Below are 23,975 nucleotides of genomic sequence, written 5' to 3'. Positions count from 1 at the left end.
TTGAAAATGCAGATTCTAGGCCAGGTGCGGTAGCTCACACCTGTAATACCAACATTTGGGAGGCCGCAGTGGGTGGATCACAAGGTCAGGAGATCGAGACTCCCGGCTAACACGTGCAACCCCGTCTCTACTAAAAAAATACAAAAAAAAAAATTAGCCGGGTGTGGTGGCGGGCACCTGTTGTCCCAGCTACTTGGGAGGCTAAGGCAGGAGAATGACGTGAACCTGGGAGGCGGAGCTTGCAGTGAGCTGAGATCACGCCACTGCACTGCAGCCTGGGAGACAGAGCAAAACTCTTATCAAAAAAAAAAAAAAAAATGTAGATTCTAGAGATACCCATTCTGAATCAGTCTTGGTAGAGGAATATGGAGAGCCTGGTAATCTTAATTTTAACATGACTACAATCACTAAGTTAGCAAAAAGGTGTCACTGGTTATGTTTTCTTCCATGAGTCCCGTTCAGCCTGGGTTCCTATCTTCGTGTGCCCAGAATCCAGGAGACAGTGCAGGAAATGTCAGTATAGACCGGGCATGGGGCTTGTGGGTAGCTCCTCCAAGCAAATGATGTATTTTCTTCCTGACAGCCGCCGCCTTTCGGAACAGCTGGCTCATACCCCAACAGCCTTCAAACGAGACCCAGAAGATCCTTCTGCAGTTGCTCTCAAAGAGCCCTGGCAGGAGAAAGTACGGTGAGTTGGGTGTGGGTCTCTGAACACCTCTCAAAGCTCAGAGGCAGTTGCAGGGGCTCACTGTACCAACTTTATTGTCCATCAGCCTCCAAAAAAATCTTTCAGACTCGCAGGCTGTCTGGGTCCTTGCCCTGTGGGGCATTTGCTTGGGATTTTTTGTGGAAGCTATGTCTCTTGTCCTCACTGTGGCATCAACCTTTGACACCCTTTACTTCTCTCTTCACAGGCGGATCAGAGAGGGCTCGCCCTATGGCCATCTCCCCAATTGGAGGCTCCTGTCAGTCATTGTCAAGTGTGGGGATGACCTTCGGCAAGAGCTTCTAGCCTTTCAGGTGTTGAAGCAACTGCAGGTAAGAGAAGAGAAGGAGAGGCCAGGCACAGTGGCTGTAATCCCAGCACTTTGGGAGGCCGAGGCAGTTGGATCACGAGCTCAGGAGTTCAAGATCAGCCTGGCCAAGATGGTGAAACCCTGTCTCTACTAAAAATACAAAAATTAGCTGGCCACAGTGACAGGTGCCTGTAATCCCAGCTACTCAGGAGGCTGAGGCAGGAGAATCGCTTGAACCCAGGAGGTGGAGGTTGCAGCGAGCCAAGATCGCACCACTGCAATCTAGCCTGGGCGACAGAGCAAGACTCTGTCAAAAAAAAAAAGGAGAGAGGAGGGGAACTCAGCCCAACTCCAGCTAACCTGAGGTGACTACACAGATTATTCTGCTGGGGACCACCTTCCTGCCCAGGTCTAAAACAAAAGCAGAGTGAAGAAAAGCTAGTGCAACTTTCCCCTGGGAAGAATAGCCATAGGAACAACTCCACAGCGGCCTCTTTTGGCCCTTTTGTGACCTGCACCTGCCCTGTTCCAAGTCTGAACTTTAGAGTGCTGCGTTTGCCTTTTAGACCAAAACTTCCAAGATGGGCTGGCACCCTGGCATGGGCCTGTAGTCTCAGCTAGTCAGGAGGCTGAGGCGGGAGGATGTCTTGAGCCCAGGAGTTCTGGGCTATAGTCCGCTATGCCAGTTGGGTTTCCGCGCTAAGTTCGTCATCAATATGGTGACCTCCTGGGAACAGGACCACCAGGTTGCCTAAGGGAGGGGTGAACTGGCCCAGGTTGGAAATGGAGCAGGTCAGGACTCCTGTGCTGATCAGTAAAAGGATCGAGACTGAATAGCCACTGCACTCCAGCCTAATCAACCTGGTAAGACCCTGTCTCTAAGAAAAATGTGCATTTGAAGAAATCAGCATTTCTTGTTTTTTTGAGATGGAGTTTTGCTCTTGTTGTCCAGACTGGAGTGCAATGGCGCGATCTCGCAACCTCTGCCTCCCAGGTTCAAGCGATTCTCCTGCCTCAGCCTTCCCAAGTAGCTGGGATTATAGGCATGCACCACCATACCCGGCTAATTTTGTATTTTTAGTAGACATAGGGTTTCTCCATGTGAGCCAGGCTGGTCTCGAACTCCCAACCTCAGGTGATCCGCCCATCTCGGCCTCCCAAAGTGCTGGGATTACAGGTGTGAGCCACCATGACTGGCCAAAGAAATCAGCATCTCTAACTGAAGTGAGCCAAAAACAAAATTTTGCTAAGGCAAAGTTTAGTGACCCACCTTCTCCTGGTGTTAAGTGTGTGCTAAAGCACATGGAAGACCAATTTATTTATACAAGACACTGAGATTTTTTCAAGAAATAGCTATCAAATCTCAAACTGAAGATCTAAATGTAAACAGTTTACTAATGCACTACTGAAGTTTAAATCTGTGGCACAATCATTGTAAACATGGGGTTCATTTCTCTAAATTGATTTCTAAACTGAAATTACTGGAAGACTTCCTTTCCCGTTTTTGCCAAACTCAATTTCTGGTTTTTGGCGTATATCCATTATTCAAACTTAATGCCTCTAATTTTAATGCCAACATAATTGGTTGTAATCGATTTTTTTTTTTTTTTTTTTTGAGACAGGGTCTCACTCTGTCACCCAGGCTGGAGTGCAGTGGTGTGATCTCAGCTCACTGCAAGCTCCGCCTCCCGGGTTCACGCCATTCTCCTGCCTCAGCCTCCCGAGTAGCTGGGACTACAGGCACCCACCACCACGCCCAGCTAATTTTTTGTAGTTTTAGTAGAGACGGGGTTTCACTGTGTAAGCCAGGATGGTCTTGATCTCCTGACCTCGTGATCCAGCCGCCTCGGCCTCCCAAAGTGCTGGGATTACAGGCGTGAGCCACCATGCCCAGCCCAAATTTTTAAATAATAATAATTTGGTCCTCCCCCTTTAAGAAACAAACAACATAAAAACTTCCCAAATGGTCTGTAGCAGGTAGGTTATAGTGTGCTGAAATATTGATCTTCTGATCCCCCTGGGTTAGTCACCTGCAAGCCACTTAATTTGTTTAATACTGTTCTTTATACCATATAAATATTTTCATTTTCCAGAGAAGTCTTCTCTGGACCTAAATCCTTTCTTTCTTTTTTTTTTTTTTTTCTTCTTTTTGGTGAGAGTCTCGCTTTGTCGCCCAGGCTGGAGTGTAGTGGTGCAATCTTGGCTCACTGCAACCTCCACCTCCTGGGTTCAAGCGATTCTCCTGAGTAGCTGGGATTACAGGCATGCACCACCACGCCTGGATAATTTCTGTATCTTTAGTAGAGACAAGGTTTCACTCTCTACTGAGGTTGGCCAGAGTGGTCTTAAACTCCTGACCTCAGGTAATCCACCCTCCTTGGTCTCCCAGAGTACTGGGATTACAAGCATAAGCCACCGCACCTGGCCTCTTTTTTCTTATTATTTGAACTTACAGCTCCCATTCTCCCTGCTTGAGAGGGGATAGTGAAGTTCCCTGTTCTCCCTGCCTCTCTTGGACTTTCTACTTATGTGATACCTTTTCCCACATACCTAAGTGTAGTTTCCTGACTTTGTCAGGCCCTAGACTTCCTTTCAAAACTCCCTGATTCTCACTGGGTTAAGTGAGTCTTACTCACTTGATGGCTTAGAATCCAGTGCCAGCGAGGAGAGAGGTTAGAGAAAGGGAGGTGTTTTAGCCTCCTTCTCTAGTTTGGAGAAAGATAAGAGTCCTGTATCCTCCATGTCTCCTCACAGTCCATTTGGGAACAGGAGCGAGTGCCCCTTTGGATCAAGCCATACAAGATTCTTGTGATTTCGGCTGATAGTGGCATGATTGAACCAGTGGTCAACGCTGTGTCCATCCATCAGGTGAAGAAACAGTCACAGCTCTCCTTGCTCGATTACTTTCTACAGGAGCATGGCAGTTACACCACTGAGGCATTCCTCAGTGCCCAGCGAAATTTTGTGCAAAGTTGTGCTGGGTACTGCTTGGTCTGCTACCTGCTGCAAGTCAAGGACAGGTAGGTGACTTCTGCTGCACATCCTAACATTTCTCCAGGGTTCTCTCCATCCCTTCGTGTGTAGTTCTCAATTACTTATTACTGCCCTCCATGGCAAAGATGTGAAAAATGGAACAATATATTTTAAGCAGAGACAGATGTGTTCACATGACATTAAGTCAGGAGGCAGACTAATAAGAACTAGGGTAAAAGGGCAAAGAAATGAAGGATTTATGGGAGGACTAAGGGTTTGAGTGAGCAGGGTCTTCAGGAACAAGGGAGAATGATGACAGAGGAAGCTGCAGAGAAGGTACATCCCAGCTAGAAGAAATAATTGAATATGATTAAAGCACAGACTGCACTGCATGGCAGTGGAATAGGAGGTGGTACCATCAGGCAGGTAAATTGAGGCCAGTTGAAGAAGGGCCTTCATTGTGAAGCTTAGGTGTTTTATTTTGCAGGCAGAGGAATGACATGATTCAGCCTGTGGCATGATGGGTGAAGGTGGATGTAATTGGGCGTTTAGCAACAAAGCGAGAGATAATAGGGCCTGGCACTAAGGGTAGTGGTTAGTGACTGAGAGCAGAAAGGAGAAACATGATGAAGATCAAGTGGAAACTCTCAGCCATGAACTCTTTTTTTTTTTTTGAGACGGAGTCTTGCTCTGTCGCCCAGGCTGGAGTGCAGTGGCCGGATCTCAGCTCACTGCAAGCTCTGCCTCCCGGGTTTACGCCATTCTCCTGCCTCAGCCTCCTGAGTAGCTGGGACTACAGGCGCCCGCCACCGCGCCCAGCTAGTTTTTTTGTATTTTTTAGTAGAGACGGGGTTTCACCATGTAAGCCAGGATGGTCTCGATCTCCCGATCTCTGATCCGCCCGTCTCGGCCTCCCAAAGTGCTGGGATTACAGGCGTGAGCCACCGTGCCCGGCCAGCCATGAACTCTTCTCACTTCTTATTCCAGCATATGATTTCCACAGCTTTTAAGTATCTGTTGTTTTGCCCAGAGCTGCCATTTTTTTTCAACATGACATGACCTTGAAACCTAACTACACATGTAGGTGAGGCAGATAATGTACAAAGATAATTACACCATCTAGGCCCTGCCTTCTAAGAGTTTCTCCCAACAGTGACCCAGGGTCTCTGCCCTGAATGCCCCCACAAGTTCTGTCTCTGCCTTGGCATAGGGCAGCTGTCCTGGGAAGGCGGAAATGCAGTGGCCGGTGCTGCTGGGGTTTCCAGTAACATGGTGGCCCATTAAGATCTAGCTAACAATGGCTAGGTGTGGTGGCTCATGCCTATAATCCCAGCACTTTAGGAGGCTGAGGTGGGCGGATCACGTGAGGTCAGGAGTTCGAGACCAGCCTGGCCAACATGGTGAAACCCCGTCTCTACTAAAAATACAAAAAAAAAATCAGCTGGGCATGCTGGCAGGCGCCTGTAATCCCAGCTACTTGGGATGCTGAGGCAGGAGAATCGCTTGAACCCAGGAGGCAGAGGTTGCAATGAGCCGAGATGGCGCCATTGCAGTCCAGGCTGGGCGACAAGGGTGAAACTCAAACTCAAAAAAAAAAAAAAAAAGTATATATATAAATAAACTAGGCTTGGTGATACACACCTGTAATCCCAGCTACTCGGGAGGTGAGGCAGGAGAATTGCTTGAACCCAGGAGGCAGAGACTGCAGTGAGCCAAGATCATGCCACAGTACCTCAGTCCGGGCAACAGGGCGAGTCTCAAAAAAAAAAGAAGATCTAGCTAGCAAGGCCGAGGCAGGAGGATCGCTTGAGCCCAGGAATTCAAGACCAGCCTAGGCAACCTAATGAGGTCCTGTCTTTACAAAAAAATAAACAAAAATTAGCCGAGCATGGTGGGATACAGCTGTGGTCCCAGCTGCTTCAGAGGCTGAGGTGGCAGGATCACTTGAGCAGGAGGTTAAGGGCAACAGAGCAAGACCCTGTCTAAAAATACCAAAATAACTAGCTAGCTAGCTAGCTAACAGAGCAGCTTATTAGAAATCTAGCATCTAGTCCGGACGCAATGGCTCACGCCTGTAATCCCAACACTTTGGGAGCCTGAGGCAGGTGAATCACTTGAGGTCAGTAGTTCAAGACCAGCCTGACCAACATGGCAAAACCCCATCTCTACTAAAAATACCAAATATTCGCCAGGCGTGGTGGCGCATGCCTGTAATCCCAGCCACTCAGGAGGCTGAAGCAGGACAATTGCTGGAACCCAGGAGGTGGAGGTTGCAGTGAGACAAGATTGCGCCACTGCACAACAGCCTGGGTGACATCGAGACTCTATCTCAAAAAATAAAAGTAAAAATTAGTCTTAGGCTGGGCGTGGTGGCTCACGCCCGTAATCTCAGCACTTTGGGAGGCCGAGGTGGGCGAATCAGCTGAGGTCAGGAGTTCAAGACCAACATGACCAACACCATGAAACCCCCATCTCTACTAAAAATAAAAAATTAGCTGAGTGTGGTGGCAGGCACCTGTATTCTCAGCTACTCGGGAGGCTGAGGCAGGAGAATCACTTGAACCCAGGAGGTGGAGGTTGCAGTGAGCCAAGATCGCACCACTGTACTCCAGCCTGGGCGACAGAGTGAGACTCCGTCTCAAAAAAAAGGAAATCTAGCATCTATTAAGTTCTGCCATGGCCTGACATTCTTATATTCAAACCAGATGAAAACCCTGTCACATACGTGTTTCCTCATGAGGGAAATAGTCAGGTAGCTATTAGACTCTGTGCTCATTCCACCCTGCCAGCCCTACAAATGGACCCAGGCTCTGCATTTGAGAGCTATAGGAGAATGTAATTTTTTTTTTTTTTTTTGTGAGACGGAGTCTTGCTCTGTTGTCCAGGCTGGAGTGCAGTGGCGTGATCTCGGCTCACTGCAACCTCAGCCTCCCAGGGTTCAGGTGATTCTCCCACCTCAGCTTCCTGATTAGCTGGGATTACAGGCATGCGCCACCACGCCCAGCTGATTTTTGTATTTTTAGTAGAGACGGGGTTTCAGGGTTTCAACATGTTGGCCAGGCTGGTCTCAAACTCCTGACCTCAGGTGATCCACCTGCCTCAGCCTCCAAAGTGCTGGGATTACAGGCATGAGCCACTGTGCCCAGCCGAGAATGTAATTATAAGGAATTTGATTGCAAGCTTCAGACTATCTCGAAGTGTCAGGATTTTGAACTCAGGGCCCAGGGAGCCTAGAGCTCAGTCCTGGGATTGAGTAAATGGGTGGCAGGGAAGCTGGCACTAGTCAGGCCCCAGGGCTTTCCTTTAGGAAACTAGTTTGAAAGATGAGAGTCCATCCTCTAAAAAAGGAGGGATGGAGGAGGTCAGGTAGCTGTTCAGCCGTTCATAGTACCTCGGAAAAGAATATAGTCAAGCCATGAATGGAATCAACCACTGGAAAGAAGTGGCAACAATGAATGACGCCCCATACTGGAGTCAGGCTTTAGGATCTCTTTAACTACTTCAGAAGTAGTCCTAAGCAGCTTTCCAGCTGGAGCTAACTCTGGTAGTGAAAAGAGAGGGTTTGGGACCTTGGGCAAGTAAATCACTTCCTCTCTCAGGGCCTCTGTTTCTTCACCTGTAAAATGTGAGGTTGAATCATGACAGCTCCTAGAACCATCCTGGCTCACAAGATCAGGCGTGGATTGCTAAATCTTTTGTGTTTTCCCAGAGAGGGGAAGAACTCAGGTGGGAGTAGGTTCTCCTTTTGTCCCTGCTTTTTTGGCCAAACCAACCCCAGAGAAGGTGGCCCTCAGACCATGAGCTCTTAGCCTAACAAAGCCTCTGTTGACACTGAGGAGGCCGGTTATGTTGAATAGGCCAGGCCTCACATGCTTAGCATGTTAATTGTTCCTTCTGCTACTGGCCATTCATGTGGGAATCACAAAGACCCGGAATTTATCTCCCTTTAACTCTTCTACAGCCGCCCTGTAGTACTGCCTCCTGAGACTTTTTACGTAAGTGATTTAAAACTTACCCCTTGAAGCCCCCACTCTATTTTACCTTTCAGCTCCACTCAGCCCGCTTGCCTCTGTTGTTGCTCCCTTGTGGTGAGGCCAGTGATCTGCAGTGGGCTGACAGGAGTTACAAATAACCTACAGGTAAAGAGGCTCTGAGTGGAGCCTCCCCTGGATAGCGCACTTGGCCTCTGTGACAGCTGGCTGGAGCCTTAGAGGCCTTCTTTCCTTGCTTCTGGATTATCTACTAGATTGGGATAGTTTGGGTGCCAGAAGTGCAATTTCTGGGAAATTGGGAGAATCTTAAACTATTTTTATTAAATTATTAATAGTAATTTCAGACCCCATAGCCTTTGTTAGCAGTTTTCTTTTCTAATTTCCTTTCTTTCCACTGATAGCTTTAGGTCCTAGGAAACTGGACAGGAGATTGGAGTTACAGGCAGCAGGAAACATGGCAGGGGACTCCCCTGCCTGGTGTCATGTGGCCAGTGTACTGCTGCTTGAGGTTCCAGCCTCAGTCATACTTACTACTGCCTCTTCCTCTCGTGTATTCCCCCTCCTCAGACACAATGGGAACATCCTTTTGGACGCAGAAGGACACATCATCCACATCGACTTTGGCTTCATCCTCTCCAGCTCACCCCGAAATCTGGGCTTTGAGACATCAGCCTTTAAGCTGACCACAGAGTTTGTGGATGTGAGTCAAGAAGGAGAGGTGCCTCTGGGGTCATTGTATTCTTTCTCTGTCATGGGAGGGGGAGCTGATGGGCTCCCTGCAAATTAGGGATGAACAGAACAGGCAGTAATTAGGGGTAAGGCAGGAGTTCCTGGGAGCTTCCTGCCTGATAAGGGGGGAAATAACAGGGCCCCAAGAGGAGTAGTTCTGGTAGGCCAGTGAGGACAGGGACCATCCCTGGTGTAAGTCCCATTGTGCACACAACACTTTCTTCCCTTTCCAGGTGATGGGCGGCCTGGATGGCGACATGTTCAACTACTATAAGATGCTGATGCTGCAAGGGCTGATTGCCGCTCGGAAACACATGGACAAGGTGGTGCAGATCGTGGAGATCATGCAGCAAGGTGGGGCTGGGGTGAGGTCAGGTGCCACAGTGCCTCAGGCTTCCCCTTTAAGTTGGAGCCCTGGAGCATAAGAAAGCTGATCCCACCCCAAGACTCGGGTTGAGGGAGGGGAATTCCCAGAGGGTTTCTAGCTGTGGTCCAGTGCCTTGTTTCTCTTTTAGGACATTCCTCCTGACCCTGGTAAGGCTAAGTCCAGGAGGTTGGGGAAGGGGATAGCAGCACCCGCCTCCTCGGCATTTTTAGGGAGAAAACAGGCTCATTTACAGCCTCCTGGTCCCTCCTCACCTCCCCACCCCTGTCCAGCTCTGAGTTTCTCAGTCTCCTGCCATCTCTCTTCTCCATTCCACTATGACCTCTGATTGCCCTGTCTTCTGCCACTGTTCAGCTCTGAGAAGTACTTCCCCTCTCATCGTTGTCTCCTTCCACTACAGTCTTGCCATCTAGTCTTTTGCTCAGGACCCCCTTCTGTCCTCATCCCCCTCCTCAAGGCTCCAGGTGTATACCAGGTCTGAGCTGCCAGTCTCCCCCCTCCCCATTCCTGACCCTACCCCACAGGTTGTCGCCGTTGCTCAGGATCATCCCCATCTGGCCCCATGATGACGGTGGCCCAGGTCATCTGTGAGTGTCAGACGTAGCATAGGCAGAGGTCTGCAACCAGATAAGTGCCCAGCTCAGGGCCCACTCCCTTCAGCCTCCTCCCAGCCTGCCCTCTGGGCCCCTCCACGCTTACTGAGGAAGATGTGGTGTTGGTCCCCTTCCCTCCTCTGCCCACATGCCCTCACCTACAGAGGGGCTTAGGTGTGGGATGATGAGGGGTCCTGTCGGTTCCTTCTCTCTGCCCAAGCAAAACTGTACCCACACCATCAAGGACCTGAGGTGGGAGGGAAAGGGCACTTCAGATGCCCCAGCTCTATTTGCTGTGGCTGGCACCACTGCCCCTCCCTCTTGTCCATCCATGACCCTGAACCCCCACTGCTTCCCCCAGGTTCTCAGCTTCCTTGCTTCCATGGCTCCAGCACCATTCGAAACCTCAAAGAGAGGTTCCACATGAGCATGACTGAGGAGCAGCTGCAGCTGCTGGTGGAGCAGATGGTGGATGGCAGTATGCGGTCTATCACCACCAAACTCTATGACGGCTTCCAGTACCTCACCAACGGCATCATGTGACACGCTCCTCAGCCCAGGAGTGCTGGGGGGTCCAGGGCACCCTCCCTAGAGGGCCCTTGTCTGAGAAACCCCAAACCAGGAAACCCCACCTACCCAACCATCCAACCAAGGGAAATGGAAGGCAAGAAACACGAAGGATCATGTGGTAACTGCGGGAGCTTGCCAGGGGGTGGGACAGCCAGCTGTGGGGTCCAGACTTGCTGGGGCTTCCCTGCCCCTCCTGCTCTGTGTCAGTATTACCACCGGACAGACTCCAGGACTCGCTGCCCTCCAGGAAACAGAGGCGACGAATGTGAGGGATGCCGGGGCCTTTCTTCTCCTAATAGGGGTTTGAGAGGTTCTTTCCACAGGCCATCCTCTTATTCCGTTCTGGGGCCCAGGAAGCGGGGAAGAGTAGGTTCTCGGTACTTAGGACTTGATCCTGTGGTTGGCCACTGGCCATGCTGCTGCCCAGCTCTACCCCTCCCAGGGACCGACCCCTGGCCTGAGCTCCCCTTGCTGGCGGGCGCTGCGTGGGCCCTGCACTTGCTGAGGTTCCCCATTATGGGCAAGGAAGGGAATTCCCACAGCCCTCCAGTGTTCTGAGGGTGCTGGCCTAGCCACGGGGAATTCCCTACCCTGACTCCTTCCCCAAACCCAGGGAAAAGAGCTCTCAATTTTTTATTTTTAATTTTTGTTTGAAATAAAGTCCTTAGTTAGCCACTTGTGTCATTTCCAGGTTTTTTGGGGGTAGATGGGTGATGAGGTATGAACAGATGCCTCAATGTCCAAGATACAAAAGGCACCACACAGAAAGAGGTCTGCTTTTTCCCTGCCTGTCTTGGTCACCACCACCTCTTCCCTGAGAAGAAAGGGCCTTCCATGTTCTCTCACCCGCTTCAAGTCCACATTGTCCAAGTCACAGAAAAAGAGAGGCCTGAATGGAGATTAGACCAAAAACAGTTTTAATGGTCTGGTTTTCTCCCTAGTTCCCCCACTGTTAGTATTATTACTACAAGAATAAAGGATTCCTGAGAGCCTGTCCCCTCCTCTCCTGTGGCCCCCTTGACAGGACTCATCCCCACCAACCACCCCCCCCTGGATTTCTGGGGAAAAAAAGAAGTGAAAGGCACTGCAGGGGTAGGGGGCTTGAGTGCCAGTGAGTTGGGGGGGAGGGGGCACTAGGGTAGGGCCTGGCCCAGAGGAGGAAATTTCCAGTCCATGCCTGAAGGAATTGTGGAGCGATGTGTCCAATCCGTGACACCCCCATCAGTCCTTCCCTGAACCTGTCTAGCAGGAATACCTAAGTCCCATCCTCCCACCCCCAGGCCCACACTGGGGGTTCTGCAGCAGGAGCATAATTAGTGTTGGGCTCAGAAAAGAGGAATGGAGGGTCCACTCTACTAGGACTCCAGGGCCATACCCAAAGGGAGGTTGCAAATAACTAGAATAATCCTCAAAAGCTTTTCTTCAGGTTTGAGAGAGGAATTAACAAAATGTTAATGTTAATGAAACTCCCCAGCCAGGGGATCAGGCAGCAGCAGGGAAAACCAGGCTCCAAGAGGAAGGGGCTGGTCAGTCCCAGGCTTGGGGCCTAGTTATCCCCAATAGCCCCCTGCCGAGCCCTGATGAACGCCATGCCATGCGTGCGGAAGTGGGTCTTGAGGTTGAGAGGGCTGTCGCAGCTCTTGCCACAGACCTTACAGGTCAGTGGGCCTCCAGAGGCAGGCAGGGGTGAGTCTCCACCATCGGGGTCAGACCTTGATGGAGGGGCCTCTTCCTCCCCGTCCCCCAGCCCCAGAACACTGGCTTTACCCACACCCCGTCTCTTCTTGTGGCTGATGAAACGGTGACGGCTCAGGGAGCCAGGGGAGGCAAAGCACAAGCCACAGTCGAGGCACTGCTGGGCACCATCCTCCACCCTCAACCCCACCATGAGGCTCTGTTCTGTGGAGCCGCTGCTCCGGTAGCACAGGGGGCCATGGCCTCCAGATCCAGGTCCGCCCCTGAGGGACTTGGCTGGCGGTGTCGTGCTGTCAGGCTCCTCACTGCAAGAGTCAGAAGACTGGCGGCGTTTCCGACCTGGCCCCTGAAGAAAAGTGGAAGAAACTGGGCCTTACCACCATCCCCACTGTCCTTGGCACCCCCACGCTCGCTTCCTGAGGCCACAGTCTCTACCTTCCAGTTTCCCACTCAAAGCCCTAGCACAGCAGGCCGGGCCTCTGCCTACCTGGGCTCTGGCACTGGAACCCCGAGCCAAAGTGGTCCCCCGGCCAGGGGACTGGGCCCCAAGCTGCAAGCCGTGCCGGACCTGGACATGTTTCTCCAGGATCAGGCGGCTGCTGAAGGTGCGTTTTCCCTCTGTGCAATACCTGAAATGGGAGAGGACAGGATGGCAGCAGGGGCACAGCCCGAAGGCCAGGGCCCTTGCTCCTGATGAGGGGGCTGCTGGAGCAGAAGGAGACCCCAACCATCAGGCCACTTAGACACGTCGCAGGTGCAAAGGTACTTTGGCATACGGGGAGAGTCACGTGCTGGGCAGGGAGAGAAAGCGGGGAGCAAGACTTACCTGCAGGGGTACACTCGCTTGATGCCCTCGTGATTGACCCTGACATGACGCCTCAGGCTGGGGGCGGAGCAGAAGGAGCGCTCACAAAGGCGACAGGGAAACTTTTTCACTGACTAGGAGAGCATGGGTAGATGTCAGAGCCAGGCTCCAGGACCCCGTCCCCACTGTCACACTGGCAGTCCCAATGCTGCCCCCAGCTCATGGTACTCCCTTGGGGCTCACTCACCTTGCCATGCTCCTTCTTCATGTGGGCCACATATTCATCACGCTCAGGGAACCAGGAGTGACAGAGGCCACAGGTCCAGCCTCCAGGCCCCCCACCGCCACCCTTGAGGCCTTTGCTCCCTAGTTCCCGCCGAGGCCGTTTGGCTGGACGGGGGGGCTCAGGGGAGCTGGGTACTTCCTCCTCTTCTGAAGATGAAGACGACTCGTCAGTAGCAGGGGCTGCCCCTCCCTGAGAAACAGCCAGCTCCTCGGGCTCAGTCTTGGGGGTCAGCAGGGCACCCCCGGACCCTTTCCCAGTCGTCTCCTCCAAGCGCCCAGACTGATGGGTGTTCTGTGAGAGGAGACAAGGGAGGTTGCTGTTGTGGGGGAGGGCCTGGCTGTGCCAAAGCCCCCACTTCTGAAGTATGTGGCCCCAGTCCCAGGTCAGTACAGCTAAGCACCCATCCCCCACCCCCCATCCCTCTGCTCCTGTACCTTGAGATGTTCCAGCATGGTCCTTTTTTGGGCAAAAAGCAGAGGACAAGACGGGCACTTAAAGACACTGACACGCTGGGGCAGCAAGTGCTGGTCGAAGTGTGAGGAGAGGAGGGGTTTGTGAGTGAAGACTGTGTCACACATGGCGCACTTGTAGATCAGCCTGAGGTGAGGACAATGCAGACATCAGGCAGGGACGGGTGCAGCCCCTCCCCTCCTGCACCCCACCAGCCCTGCCTCCCTGGCCCGGCCCATCCCTCCCCCGGGGCCTCACTTGGCCTGCTGAGTTTGGAAGCTGGGATGCTGGGAGTAGAGGTGGGCATGGGCGCTGGGCCCAGACTTGAAGGCCATGGGGCAGATGGGGCACTTGTGGAAAACCTCGCAGTGCGACGTCTGGATGTGGGACTTGATGGAGTTCACACCCCCAAACACAACTGAACAGCTGGGGCACCTAGGGAGGAAGCAGGAGGCCCTGTGGTGAGGTGGGAGGCATCTCCATGCCCAACCTGGGACCACACATTGATTCTCTGGGACTGGGTAGACTACAAGAAGGAAATCAGTAGTGGAGCATGAGCAGGGTGGAGAAATGAGAGAGGTGCAGAGGCCATTCCCCAAGGGAGGCTGCTGAGGGACAGCTGGAGCTCCAGAGGTGGCCCTGCTTCCCCCCATCGCCATGGGGGACGACGGGAAGGCAGGATGCACTATCTCAGGGTTGAGTTTGCCAAAACAACAGGGCTGAGGGATACAGTGGGGAAGGTGGGGGATCTTGAAAGGCCATCTGAGGCTGAGGCTAGGACACACGAAACCCTCCAGTTCTGTGGAGGAAGGTCCGAGGCACCTGTATCCCACACGGCGAGAGACGTGCAGACAGGCCTCCCGGAGATGGGTCTGAAAATTGGCTTGCAGGAAGTTGCCCCCACACTCAGGACAGACGTGGGGGGGTCGATTCTTATGCATGCGCTGGTGGGCGCTGAAGCTGCAGCGATTGGGGAGCATCATGGGGCAGGTTGGGCACACCTGTCGAGTGGGTTAAACAAGGAAAGTCGGTGATGAGCGTCTTGTCTCTATTGCTTCTAACCAAGCCCCCAACGCCTTCCTAGATCCTGTCCCCACAGGGCTGTGAAAGGTGACTCACATTGCTGGTGGCCCCAGGGGCAGGGGGGCCGAGCTGCTGGAAGTGAGCTGCCATGCCAGCCTTGTCCCGGCACTGCTCCTTGCACTCCAGGCAGCGAAAGCACGTGTAAGCGGAGGTGGCAGGGGCAGCAGGCGGCTCAGTGGAGAGTGGCAGGACAGGGGCCTCAGCAGCAACTGTAGTAATGGCAGAGGAGGTGATGGCCCCCTCACCCTTGCCCAAGGCAGGCAAGACCAGAGGTCCAGAGACAGGTGGGACAGCTACAGGCAGCAGGGGTGTGATGTCCGGCTGCCCCACCATCTGTTCAAGGGCTACGGGCCTCATGACCAAATGTGAGCACTGCATAACGAGCCCCTTGTCCTTGTGTTCACGTGCATGCAGGAGCAGGCTGCACTTGTTGAAGAAGACCAGGCGGCGGGCGCAGTGGTTGCAGGTGACCTCAATGCGCATGCTCCGGCGGTCATAGTGCCGTGCCAGGCTCTTCTCCAACGAGAAGGCATCCCCACACTCCAGGCAGCGGTAGCCGGTGGGAGGCAGGGCCAGCCCAGCCTCAGCTGGTGGGCTCAGGTTTGGCCTATAGGCAGGGAGCAGGTTCTTGCTGTTGAGGATCTTGTTGAAGGCCTCCACCAGGCTGGACTGGGTCCGTGAGATCACTGTGCCGCCCCCTGTACTCGGCCCAGTAGCTGTCTTTGAAGGTTGCACCATCACCACTGAGGCACCGTTCACCTTCTGTCCCCCAGTCCCCAGCCCTGCCCGCCCCTCAGCCTTAGGCAGGGCTTGGGGCACCAGGCCTAGCACATTCTTAGCAATCATCTTAGGGCTGGTGGCAGTCCCCCCAGGCAGCACCACAGCCTTGCGGGCCACACTGGCTGCCATCAGCATGGCAGTACTGGCATTCTGGATGGTGGCCACAGGCAGCACAGTGCCTTTCAGCCTTGTACCATCACCCAACTGTACGCTCACCACCTTTGGACCCTCAGAAGTAGGTGTTGCAGGGGATAGCTTCAAGAGGCTAGCCTCAGCCAAGAAGGCCCCCTCAGCCAAGGGGGCAGGTGGATCAGGATCTGAGGGGACCCGAGTTACAGTCCTTGTGATATTCCCGCAGGATGTTTTAATGGTCTTGATCCGCACCTTAAGAGGCCTAGAGGAGCTGGAGGCAGGGGAGTCATTGCTGTCCTCATCCGCAGCCTCAGCTCCACTGGAGGGACTCTGGGGACTTCCTGGGGAAGACTTGTCCACTGGCCCCTCATCTTCTTCTTCCTTCAAGGGCTGACAGACGGGCACTTTGGGGGAGGCAAGAGGGCTCTGGTGCCCTGGAGACTGCTTGAAGAAGGGCACCCCAGCAACTCGGGGAGGCGAGGCACTGGCAGGGATGTCCGTGGCCTCAGGGCTGGAGCCTGAGCCTTGTGGGGCTAGGCCCTGGGGTTGATGGGGGCTGCAGCTCTCCTGCTTCAAGGGCCCCAACGGTGGGGAAGAAACAGGTGGCTGCATGCCTGGGCCATTCTCCTGGGCCAGCTCAAAGGAAGAGGGGAAAGAAGGTGGGGTCACAGCCCCCTCCTGAGGGGGAGAGGGTGCAGAGGGAGGCAGGGGATCCGGGTGGTCCCCTGGCTCAGGGCCAAAATGAGCAAACAGGTCCAAGGGAGTTTTGCCTTCCATGCCTTTTTCTTTCCAGGTGCCCCCACTGGAAGGAGCAGGAGAGTGGGGGGTTTCTGGGAGGGGAGGTTCAGGGCCCCCAAAACCATTCTGCATTCGATGAGGCCCCACAGGCCCTTCCTTAGTTACCCCAGCAGCCCGGGCCCCGTCCCCTGCTGAGCCTCCAGCCAGGGCCTCAGACTGCTCAGGACACACAGTGTTCTTGACAATGACACTGACTACAGAAATGTCTGGCGGTGGCAGGCCATGGTCAGAGGCCTGGGCTGGAACTCCAGGGCCATCCCCAGCTGAGGCTGCTGCTGTGTCTCCAGATTCACTTCCCACACCTGGTTCTGGCTTCCCTGGGCCTCCTGGCCCCTCATTTTCTTCTGGCCCAGAATGGATGGCTTCATTCGCATCAATGTCAGGGATGTCAAAGGCAGCAAGGAGGTCATCAAAATCAGGGGTCTTCATGTCCCCCATATCGGCAGGTCCCAGACCTGATGAAAACAGGAATAAGGAGAAACTGAGATGTCTGGAAGAGAGATCCTGGAGCTCTTTCCTCAGCATCTCCATATTTATCCTCTCTCAGAACCCATATGCACTCCACCTTAGGTACACCTCCACCACAGCATGAATCCTACAGAGCTGCTAGGTTTGCCAAACCCTAAAATCAGAAGAAGATTAGTGTCCATACCCTGGCAGGCTCCAAAATCCAGAGAAAGCAGGAGAAAAGAGAGTTCTCAGAAATACAAGGAAGGGGCCAGGTGCAGTGGCTCATGCTTGTAGTCCCAGTGTTTTGGGAGACTGAGGCAAGTGGATCACTTGAGGTCAGGAGTTTGAGACCAGCCTGGCCAACATGGTGAAACCCTGTCTCTACTAAAAATACAAAAAACTAGACAGGTGTGGTGGCACAGGCCTGTAATAGCAACTACTCAGAAAGCTGAGGCGGAAGAATTACTTGAACCCATGAGGTTGAGGTTGCAGTGAGCCAAGATCATGCCACTGCACTCCAGCCTGGACAGAGTAAGACCCTGTCTCAAAAAGAAATACAGGGGGCCCGGCACAGTGGCTGACACCTGTAATCCCAGCACTTTGGGAGGCAGAGGCGGGCGGATCACGAGGTCAGGAGATCAAGACCATCCTGGCCAAGTTGGTGAAACCCCGTGGCTACTAAAAATACAAAAAGTAGCTGGGCGTGGCAGCACTCACCTATAGTCCCAGCTACTCGGGAGGCTGAGGCAAAAGAATTGCTTGAACCCGGGAGGTGGAGCTTGCAGTGAGCCGAGATTGTGCCACTGCACTCCAGCCTGGGCAACAGAGCAAGACTCCATCTCAGGGAAAAAGAAAAAAGAAGAAGAAGAAATACAGGAACAGGGAAGGGTAATAGAGCTCAGTGAGCATCCTGGTGGAAACCAGCTCATCCCCTCCTGTGCCCAGCACAGAACCAAATAATCGATATTTTTTTTTGAGACGGAGTCCCGCTCTGTCGCCCAGGCTGGAGTGCAGTGGCCAGACCTCAGCTCACTGCAAGCTCCGCCTCCCGGGTTTACGCCATTCTCCTGCCTCAGCCTCCCGAGTAGCTGGGACGACAGGCACCAGCCACCTCGGCCGGCTAGCTTTTTGTATTTTTTAGTAGAGACAGGGTTTCACCGTGTTAGCCAGGATGGTCTCGAACTCCTGACTTCATGATCCGCCCGTCTCGGCCTCCCAAAGTGCTGGGATTACAGGCTTGAGCCACCGCGCCCGGCCCCAGTCGATACTATTATTAAGGAGGATGATGTACATGATGCTCTAGGTTTAAGGGCTCATTCATGTCCGCATGGAATCAATTCATATTCTTCAAGGATCTTCTGGGGTCCACAGAGATTTGAAAGGCTATGTGTACAAAGGGGCAAGGCTGTAAGCCAAGACTTAAGAAATGATCCTCGTTCAGCTTTATCAGAGGCCTGCAGTACAAGCAAGTTTCTTCAGTGCCTTACTTTTGCTGTTTGAAAGAGGACACGAATGGCCGGGTGTGGTGGCTCACACCTGTAATCCCAGCACTTTGGGAGGTCAATCACTTGGGCCCAGGAGTTCAAGACCACCCTGGGCAACATGGTGAAACTCCCCAGGCATGATGGCACATGCCTGTATTCCCAGCTATGCCTCCCAGCTGACGTGGGAGGATCCCCTGAGCCCAGGAGGTCGAGGCTGTGATGGGCCATGATCACGCCACTGCACTCCAGCCTGGGTGACAGAGTGAGACCCTGTCTCAAAAAAAAAGAAGAAAAAGAAAAGACAAGACAGAAAGCACAAGTGATCTATATATCATAGGGTTATTCTGAGCACGATAAGAAATTGCTAATGTAAGAATCACACCAAGAATACGATTTACTATTCCAGATGAACCAAGCAAGGACATGTCAGGTCAAGGAGGAGCTGGAAAGGAATAACCCCTGGAACTCTAGGGCTGGGGTCGGAGGCAAGAGTCAGGGGTCATGCAGGATCAAGTCTAGGGCACCTGGGGCCATCACTGGCACCTGGAGATCTAGCTTGGTCAGCAGGGAGAAAAGGACTTAAGGAAATTATCCAAGAGACCAAGATGGAAAAAATAAGACACAGGAACAGAAAGAGACAAAGGCAAGAGACAGAGGGGAAAATGGTGATGGCAGCCTGGTCACAAGGGCCCCAGCCTAGGCCTCTCCTGTCACAAACACCTGCTGCTCGCTCACTACCTTCCCCAGAGTGCCTGGCCCTCCCCTAGATAGCCCCTCCTTCGCCATCCCTCCCCATCTTGCTCTCTCGAGGCTAAAACTCCCAGGGTATACACTTATCCAGCACAGCTGCCACAGTGGGGAAAAGCCAGGCTCCCTCACCCCTCACCCATCATTTCCGCTCCGAGCTCCTCACCCCATTCCATTCCCTGACTTAAACTCCTCACCCTTTCCATTTTCCTGTGGCAACAGTAGCCCAGGAAGTTTCACCTAACCTCAACCTAGCCAAGTGCAAAAAATAAAATTAAAAATCCCACAAAAATTATGTGGCACTAATCGAACAAGCAGACCAGCTCAGAGTTTGTGGGAGACCCAGGTCTGTCCCCTACCAGTGTCTCCCCATGAGTGTTTCTGTATCTACGAAGAAGCAACTAAAGAATCTATCCCTATCCATTCCGTACCCAGGTTGCAGGCCATTTCTCAAAGCCAGTTCTCCCACTTCTCTCCAGCCTTCATACTGTAACTAGAGACAGTCGCAGCATGTGGCAGCAGGGATTCCTGGGACTAAGGTGGGGGTGGGGGCAAAGGATACCAACCAGACAAAGGGGGAGTCCTTCCCTCACTCCCACCCTATTTAATTCTGCAGACTCTGGGTTTAAACAAAACCCCTTGTCTCTATGGGCCTGGCTCCTAAGCCTGGCTCCCTCCTGATCAGAGGCCTGAGCTACCTTCCATTCAGGTACTCAGAAAAGTGGACTGGTACAGCGAAGACCAGCGAAGACTAGAAAACACCTGCGAACTCAGCCGCACGCCCCCCGCCGCCAGCCACCTCCCTCTTGGGAGTCCCAGTGACTTAGAGGTCATCCGATGGCCACCCACTCAGAGCAGTCGACCAAGCAAGTCGCCGAGCTCAAGGCCAAGGAAGATCAGGCCTTCCTGCGACTGCTGAGCCCCGTCTCTAGGGCTCCTATCTCCCCCGCCCCCTTTCCCTCTGTGCTTCCCCAAAAGCCAAAGAGGCTGAACAGGAAAAGGCTGAACAGACCCAGGTCGAGTCGGGGCTCCACTGCCCTTTGCCCGGGCCCAAGGCCTGCAGCGCAGAGGAGGGCGAGGGGCTGGCGGCGATTAGGTTGCGGCCAAGCTGGGCAGCGGGCGGAATTAAGTCCCTGCCATCTGCCGAGGGCCGGCGCGGGGAGCGAGTCCTGGGTTGCGAGGAGGGGGCGGGGTGTACACAAGAGAAACTACAAGGGAAACTGAGGCGCGCGGCGCTTCTCTCACTCGCACGGGTGTGCGAAGCGAAGGCCGGGCCTCAGCCAGGCCAGGCCCTTTGGTACCTGCTGCGCAGCACCTGGGGACCCAGGACTACATAGGATGCGGTGGGGAGCTGGGAAAGAGGGGAGGAGAGAGGGGGCGGTCTCTGCGCGACTCTCAGCTCTCTAGCCGGGGTCCGTCCCAACTCGGACCTCGTCCCCTCGCCTCCGGGCGCAGCGAAGGCTCCTTCCGCCGCGGACTCCCGGAGGCTCGCTAGAGACTGGAGACTGATCGGAGGGTGCACATGGGGCCAGGGGCGCAAGCCTGAGTCTTGCCCGGGCCCGGACGCTGACCCGCGCCCAGTCGGGGTGCAGGTTCCGCTCCGGCCTGGCCCAGTCCCCCCGCCCCCATCCCCGGGAACGGACACCATTTTAGGTCGCGACATCCCGCAGCCTCCAATCTCCGGGCCGCACTTCGGGTGCCTCTCGAGCTGGGGGCGCCAGGACTTGGGGTTCTCGACCTTCCTGAGGGTTTACCCGGCTAGGGGCTGTGCTTTCAACAGGCCGGGAGTTTTGCCCATCCGCCCCAATGGATGGAGGCGGTGTCTGGGCCCTCCTAGAAGCCGCCCCAGGGGGCGGCGCGGAGAAGGGGGTAGTTGACCAAGTGGGGGAGGGGCGGGGGTATTTACCCGCCCCCCCCAGGGGGGCGGAGCCAAGGGCGGGTATTTACCCCAGGCACGCTTACTTGTTCCGCTCCTGGTGCGGGCCGCGACCCGGCAGTCTCTACCCTACTCCAGCCGCCGCCGCCACCGCCGCCCTCCCCGCGGCCGCCGCTACTTCCTGCTTCTCTCCGGTTCAGCCTCCCCCCTCCCTCTCCTCTCTCCGCGCTCCGGGTCTGGGCTGCCCGCTTTCGCACTCGCCATTGGCCCTTGCCCCCTTCGCTCAGCCCTGCGCCCCTCCCAGCCCCGCACTGGGTTGGCCGTAAGTACTGCCGCTCGGAACTAGACCCGCACAGTCCTCTTATGCTCATTGGGCAAGGGGCCGAGGCCCTCTGAAGATACCTCTCCCCATTGGCTGCGCAAGGGTCCGTCTGCCCCATCTGCAAGTCACGGAAACGATTGGCCTCCGCCACTGTCGCTTAGAAAGAAGCCAGCCTGCTTCCCGGCTTTCCTACTGGAGAGGGGAGCGCCCAGGTGCGTCTCCGCCCCTCGCTCCCTATTGGCCGCTCGAAGCTTGAAGCTGCAGTTCACGTTCGCGAATCGAAGGAATCCAGCTTCTGTGTGGTGGGCGCTTTGAGCAGAACCGCACTGAGTCGGAGTGCAGGACGGAAGTGTAGGTCCTTTTGCGCTGTTTCAAGCTAAATCCGTGTCACTGATGCCGGGCAGAAGTCACAGAATGGGACGCCACCCCAAACATTACGTCATCCGCTGACCATTTCCTCGCTGTCTTCCCACCGTCTAAATCGCCATATAATCTGATGGATGGGGTCCTCGCACGGGCCAGCTCCTGGGCTACAGCGTAACCCGTCGCTCCTCCCTCTGCGGGAGGGCGTGGACGGGGCACGGGATTCCGAGCGTGGAAGGAATCGGTACCTAAAGGTTGGGAAGTGCTCGCGGACCGGAAGCGGGGGAGGCGACGTTAGGAGTGCTGGCGTGGCCTGGGCCATTTCCAAAGAGGCCTTAAAGGGGCAACTGATAGGCTTCCTAAGTATGGGCTGGAGGGACACCCCCACCCCCCCCAGCTCCATTTCCCATTTAAGAACTCCCCTTTTCCCCGCCCCCAGCAAGGAGTGGGGGGTGGGGTCAAGGTCGACTTTTCCCGCGCTTTATTGCCACGCCCCCTGCAGGCGGGGGAAAGGGAGGAGTCGCTCGGAAAATGAATCTCTTTAATGTTCTAATAGCACTAACTGGCAGAATTCGTCTGCAAGCCCAGTGTGCCACCTCGCGCACGCAGCCGCTCGTTAACTGCATGGTGTTTTTTTTTTTTTTTAATAGTTTTTTTGAGGCAGTCTCACTCTGTTGCCCGGGTGGGAGCGCAGTAGTGCGATCACGGCTGACTGCAGCCTCAACCTCCCAGGCTCCGGTGATCCTTCCGCCTCAGCCTCCTGAGTAGCTGGGACTACAAGAGACAGCCAACACGCCCCACTAGTTTTTTAATTTTTTGTAGAGACAGGGTTTTGCCGTGTTGCCCAGGCTGGTCTCAAGGGATCCTTCAGACGTGAGCCACTGCTCCCTACCTTGGCGAAGTTTTTTTTGTTTTTTGTTTTTTGTTTTCAAACAGTGCCTCATTCTGTAGTCCAGACTGGAGTGCAGTGGCGGGACCTCGGCTCACTGCAACCTCCACCTCCCAGGCTCAAGTGATTCTCCAGCCTCAGCCTCCCGACTAGCTGGGATTACAGGTGTGCGACAGACACTACCCGCTCAACTAATTTTTTTTTTTTTTCTGAGACGGAGTCTCGCGCTGTATCCCAAGCTGGAGTGTGGTGGCGCGATCTCGGCTCATTGCAAGCTCAGCCTCCCGCGTTCACGGCATTCTCCTCCTGCCTCAGCCTCCCCAGTAGCTGGGACTACAGGCGCCCGCCACCTCGCCCAGCTATTTTTTGTATTTTTAGTAGAGACGGGGTTTCACCGTGTTCACCGGGATGGTCTCGATCTCCTGACCTCGTGCTCTGCCCTCCTCGGCCTCCCAAAGTGCTGAGATTACAGGTGTGAGCCACCGCGCCCGGCCATTTTTGTATTTTTAGTAGAGACGGGGGTTTCACCATATTGGCCAGGCTGGTCTCGAACTCCTGACCTCAAATGATCCACCCGCCTCAGCCTCCCAAAGTGCTGGGATTACAGGTGTGACCCACCGCGCCAGGCAGGGTTTTTAAAAGTGGTTTTGTTACCCTGCCCAGGAGTCCCAGTTTCCGAGCTCCTTTGAAGTATGAGTCAGAACTTATGGATGGGAATCCTGGAGCCAACACTTGCCCTATGATGGCAATGGGCAAGTCGCTCAACCTCCCAGATCCTGTTTTCTCATGGGTAAAACGGGGATTATAATACCACCTGACAATATTATTTTTGTGAGGATTAAATGATTTTAGAATGTAAACGTGCTTTGTAAAGTAATTGGCAGTTGGGATTAGTGTGCCCTTTGTCCTGGAGCCTTGCATCCTGTGTGCTCCGTCCGCCTGCATTTGCTCCCAGTTGCTCCAGCTCAGGTGTTCTTCCTTCTCTGAGGACTATTTAAGGGTCCCTATGTAAGCAACCGGCATTCCATTTCCACTTCCTCTTCTGGTCTCCCTATACGGAATAACAGTTACTACTCATATACACATAATATTATGGGGGAACTCACGCCTGTAATCCCAGCACTTTGAGAAGTCTAGGTGGGTAGCTCGCTTGAGCCCTGGAGTTCGAGACCAGCCTATGCAACATAGCAGGACTGCCTCTACAAAATATTTGGAAAAAAAAATTAGCCAGGGGTATTGGCAGGCAACTGTGATCCCAGCTGCTGGGGAGGCTGGGATGGAAGGATCCCTTGAGCCTAGGAAATCAAAGCTGCAGTGAGCTGGGATCGCACCACTGCACTCCAACCTGGGAGACAGAGCGAGACCCTGTCTCAAAAAAAAAAAAAAAAAAACACACACACACACACAAAAAGAAAAACTTTATGTATATCATTAATAATTCATGTAATCCTTAGCACAACCATGGAAGGAGGTACTATTCCAGGTACTAGGGATGCAGCAGTGAACAAAGCAGACAAGAAGCCCTGTCATGAAACACACATTCTTTTTTTTTTTTTT

The 23,975-nt window shown here is 53.9% G+C and overlaps 2 protein-coding genes and 1 long non-coding RNA gene across 14 annotated transcripts in view; 2 read left to right on the top strand and 1 right to left on the bottom strand.

The window, feature by feature from the left end:
• The window catches only part of PI4KB (phosphatidylinositol 4-kinase beta), a 36,724-nt gene extending 25,477 nt beyond the window's left edge, over positions 1-11,247 (top strand). For all 11 annotated transcript variants that reach the window (XM_023213692.3, XM_023213690.3, XM_023213696.3 and 8 more), the window contains 6 exons: positions 584-688; positions 915-1,038; positions 3,771-4,036; positions 8,549-8,681; positions 8,944-9,064; positions 10,050-11,247. In XM_023213692.3, the coding sequence (XP_023069460.2) occupies positions 584-688; positions 915-1,038; positions 3,771-4,036; positions 8,549-8,681; positions 8,944-9,064; positions 10,050-10,231 (931 nt within the window). In that variant the 3' untranslated portion in view covers positions 10,232-11,247. The remainder of the gene's footprint in view (positions 1-583; positions 689-914; positions 1,039-3,770; positions 4,037-8,548; positions 8,682-8,943; positions 9,065-10,049) is intronic.
• ZNF687 (zinc finger protein 687) lies at positions 11,153-21,938 on the bottom strand. 2 transcript variants are annotated; one of them, XM_023213688.3, is made up of 9 exons: positions 21,247-21,938; positions 14,614-16,742; positions 14,317-14,495; positions 13,753-13,929; positions 13,479-13,641; positions 13,006-13,335; positions 12,780-12,892; positions 12,441-12,582; positions 11,153-12,299 (listed from the first exon to the last, which is right to left on the bottom strand). In XM_023213688.3, the coding sequence occupies exons 1-9, from the start codon at positions 21,254-21,256 to the stop codon at positions 11,805-11,807; spliced, it is 3,738 nt and encodes a 1,245-aa protein (XP_023069456.1). In that variant the 5' UTR covers positions 21,257-21,938; the 3' UTR covers positions 11,153-11,804. The 2 variants fall into 2 exon arrangements, with proteins under 2 accessions (XP_023069456.1, XP_023069457.1); XM_023213689.2 differs by lacking the exon at positions 21,247-21,938 and adding an exon at positions 20,931-21,075.
• The window catches only part of LOC111543648, a 6,371-nt gene continuing 3,353 nt past the window's right edge, over positions 20,958-23,975 (top strand). The window contains exon 1 of the long non-coding RNA XR_002731928.3: positions 20,958-21,783. This is a non-coding gene — a long non-coding RNA (uncharacterized LOC111543648). The remainder of the gene's footprint in view (positions 21,784-23,975) is intronic.

Source organism: Piliocolobus tephrosceles, chromosome 1, assembly GCF_002776525.5.
Source record: "Piliocolobus tephrosceles isolate RC106 chromosome 1, ASM277652v3, whole genome shotgun sequence".
Taxonomy (NCBI): Eukaryota; Metazoa; Chordata; class Mammalia; order Primates; family Cercopithecidae; genus Piliocolobus; species Piliocolobus tephrosceles.
The sequence above is the reverse complement of the archived record's forward strand: the minus strand, read 5'-3'. Positions and strand labels throughout refer to the sequence as shown.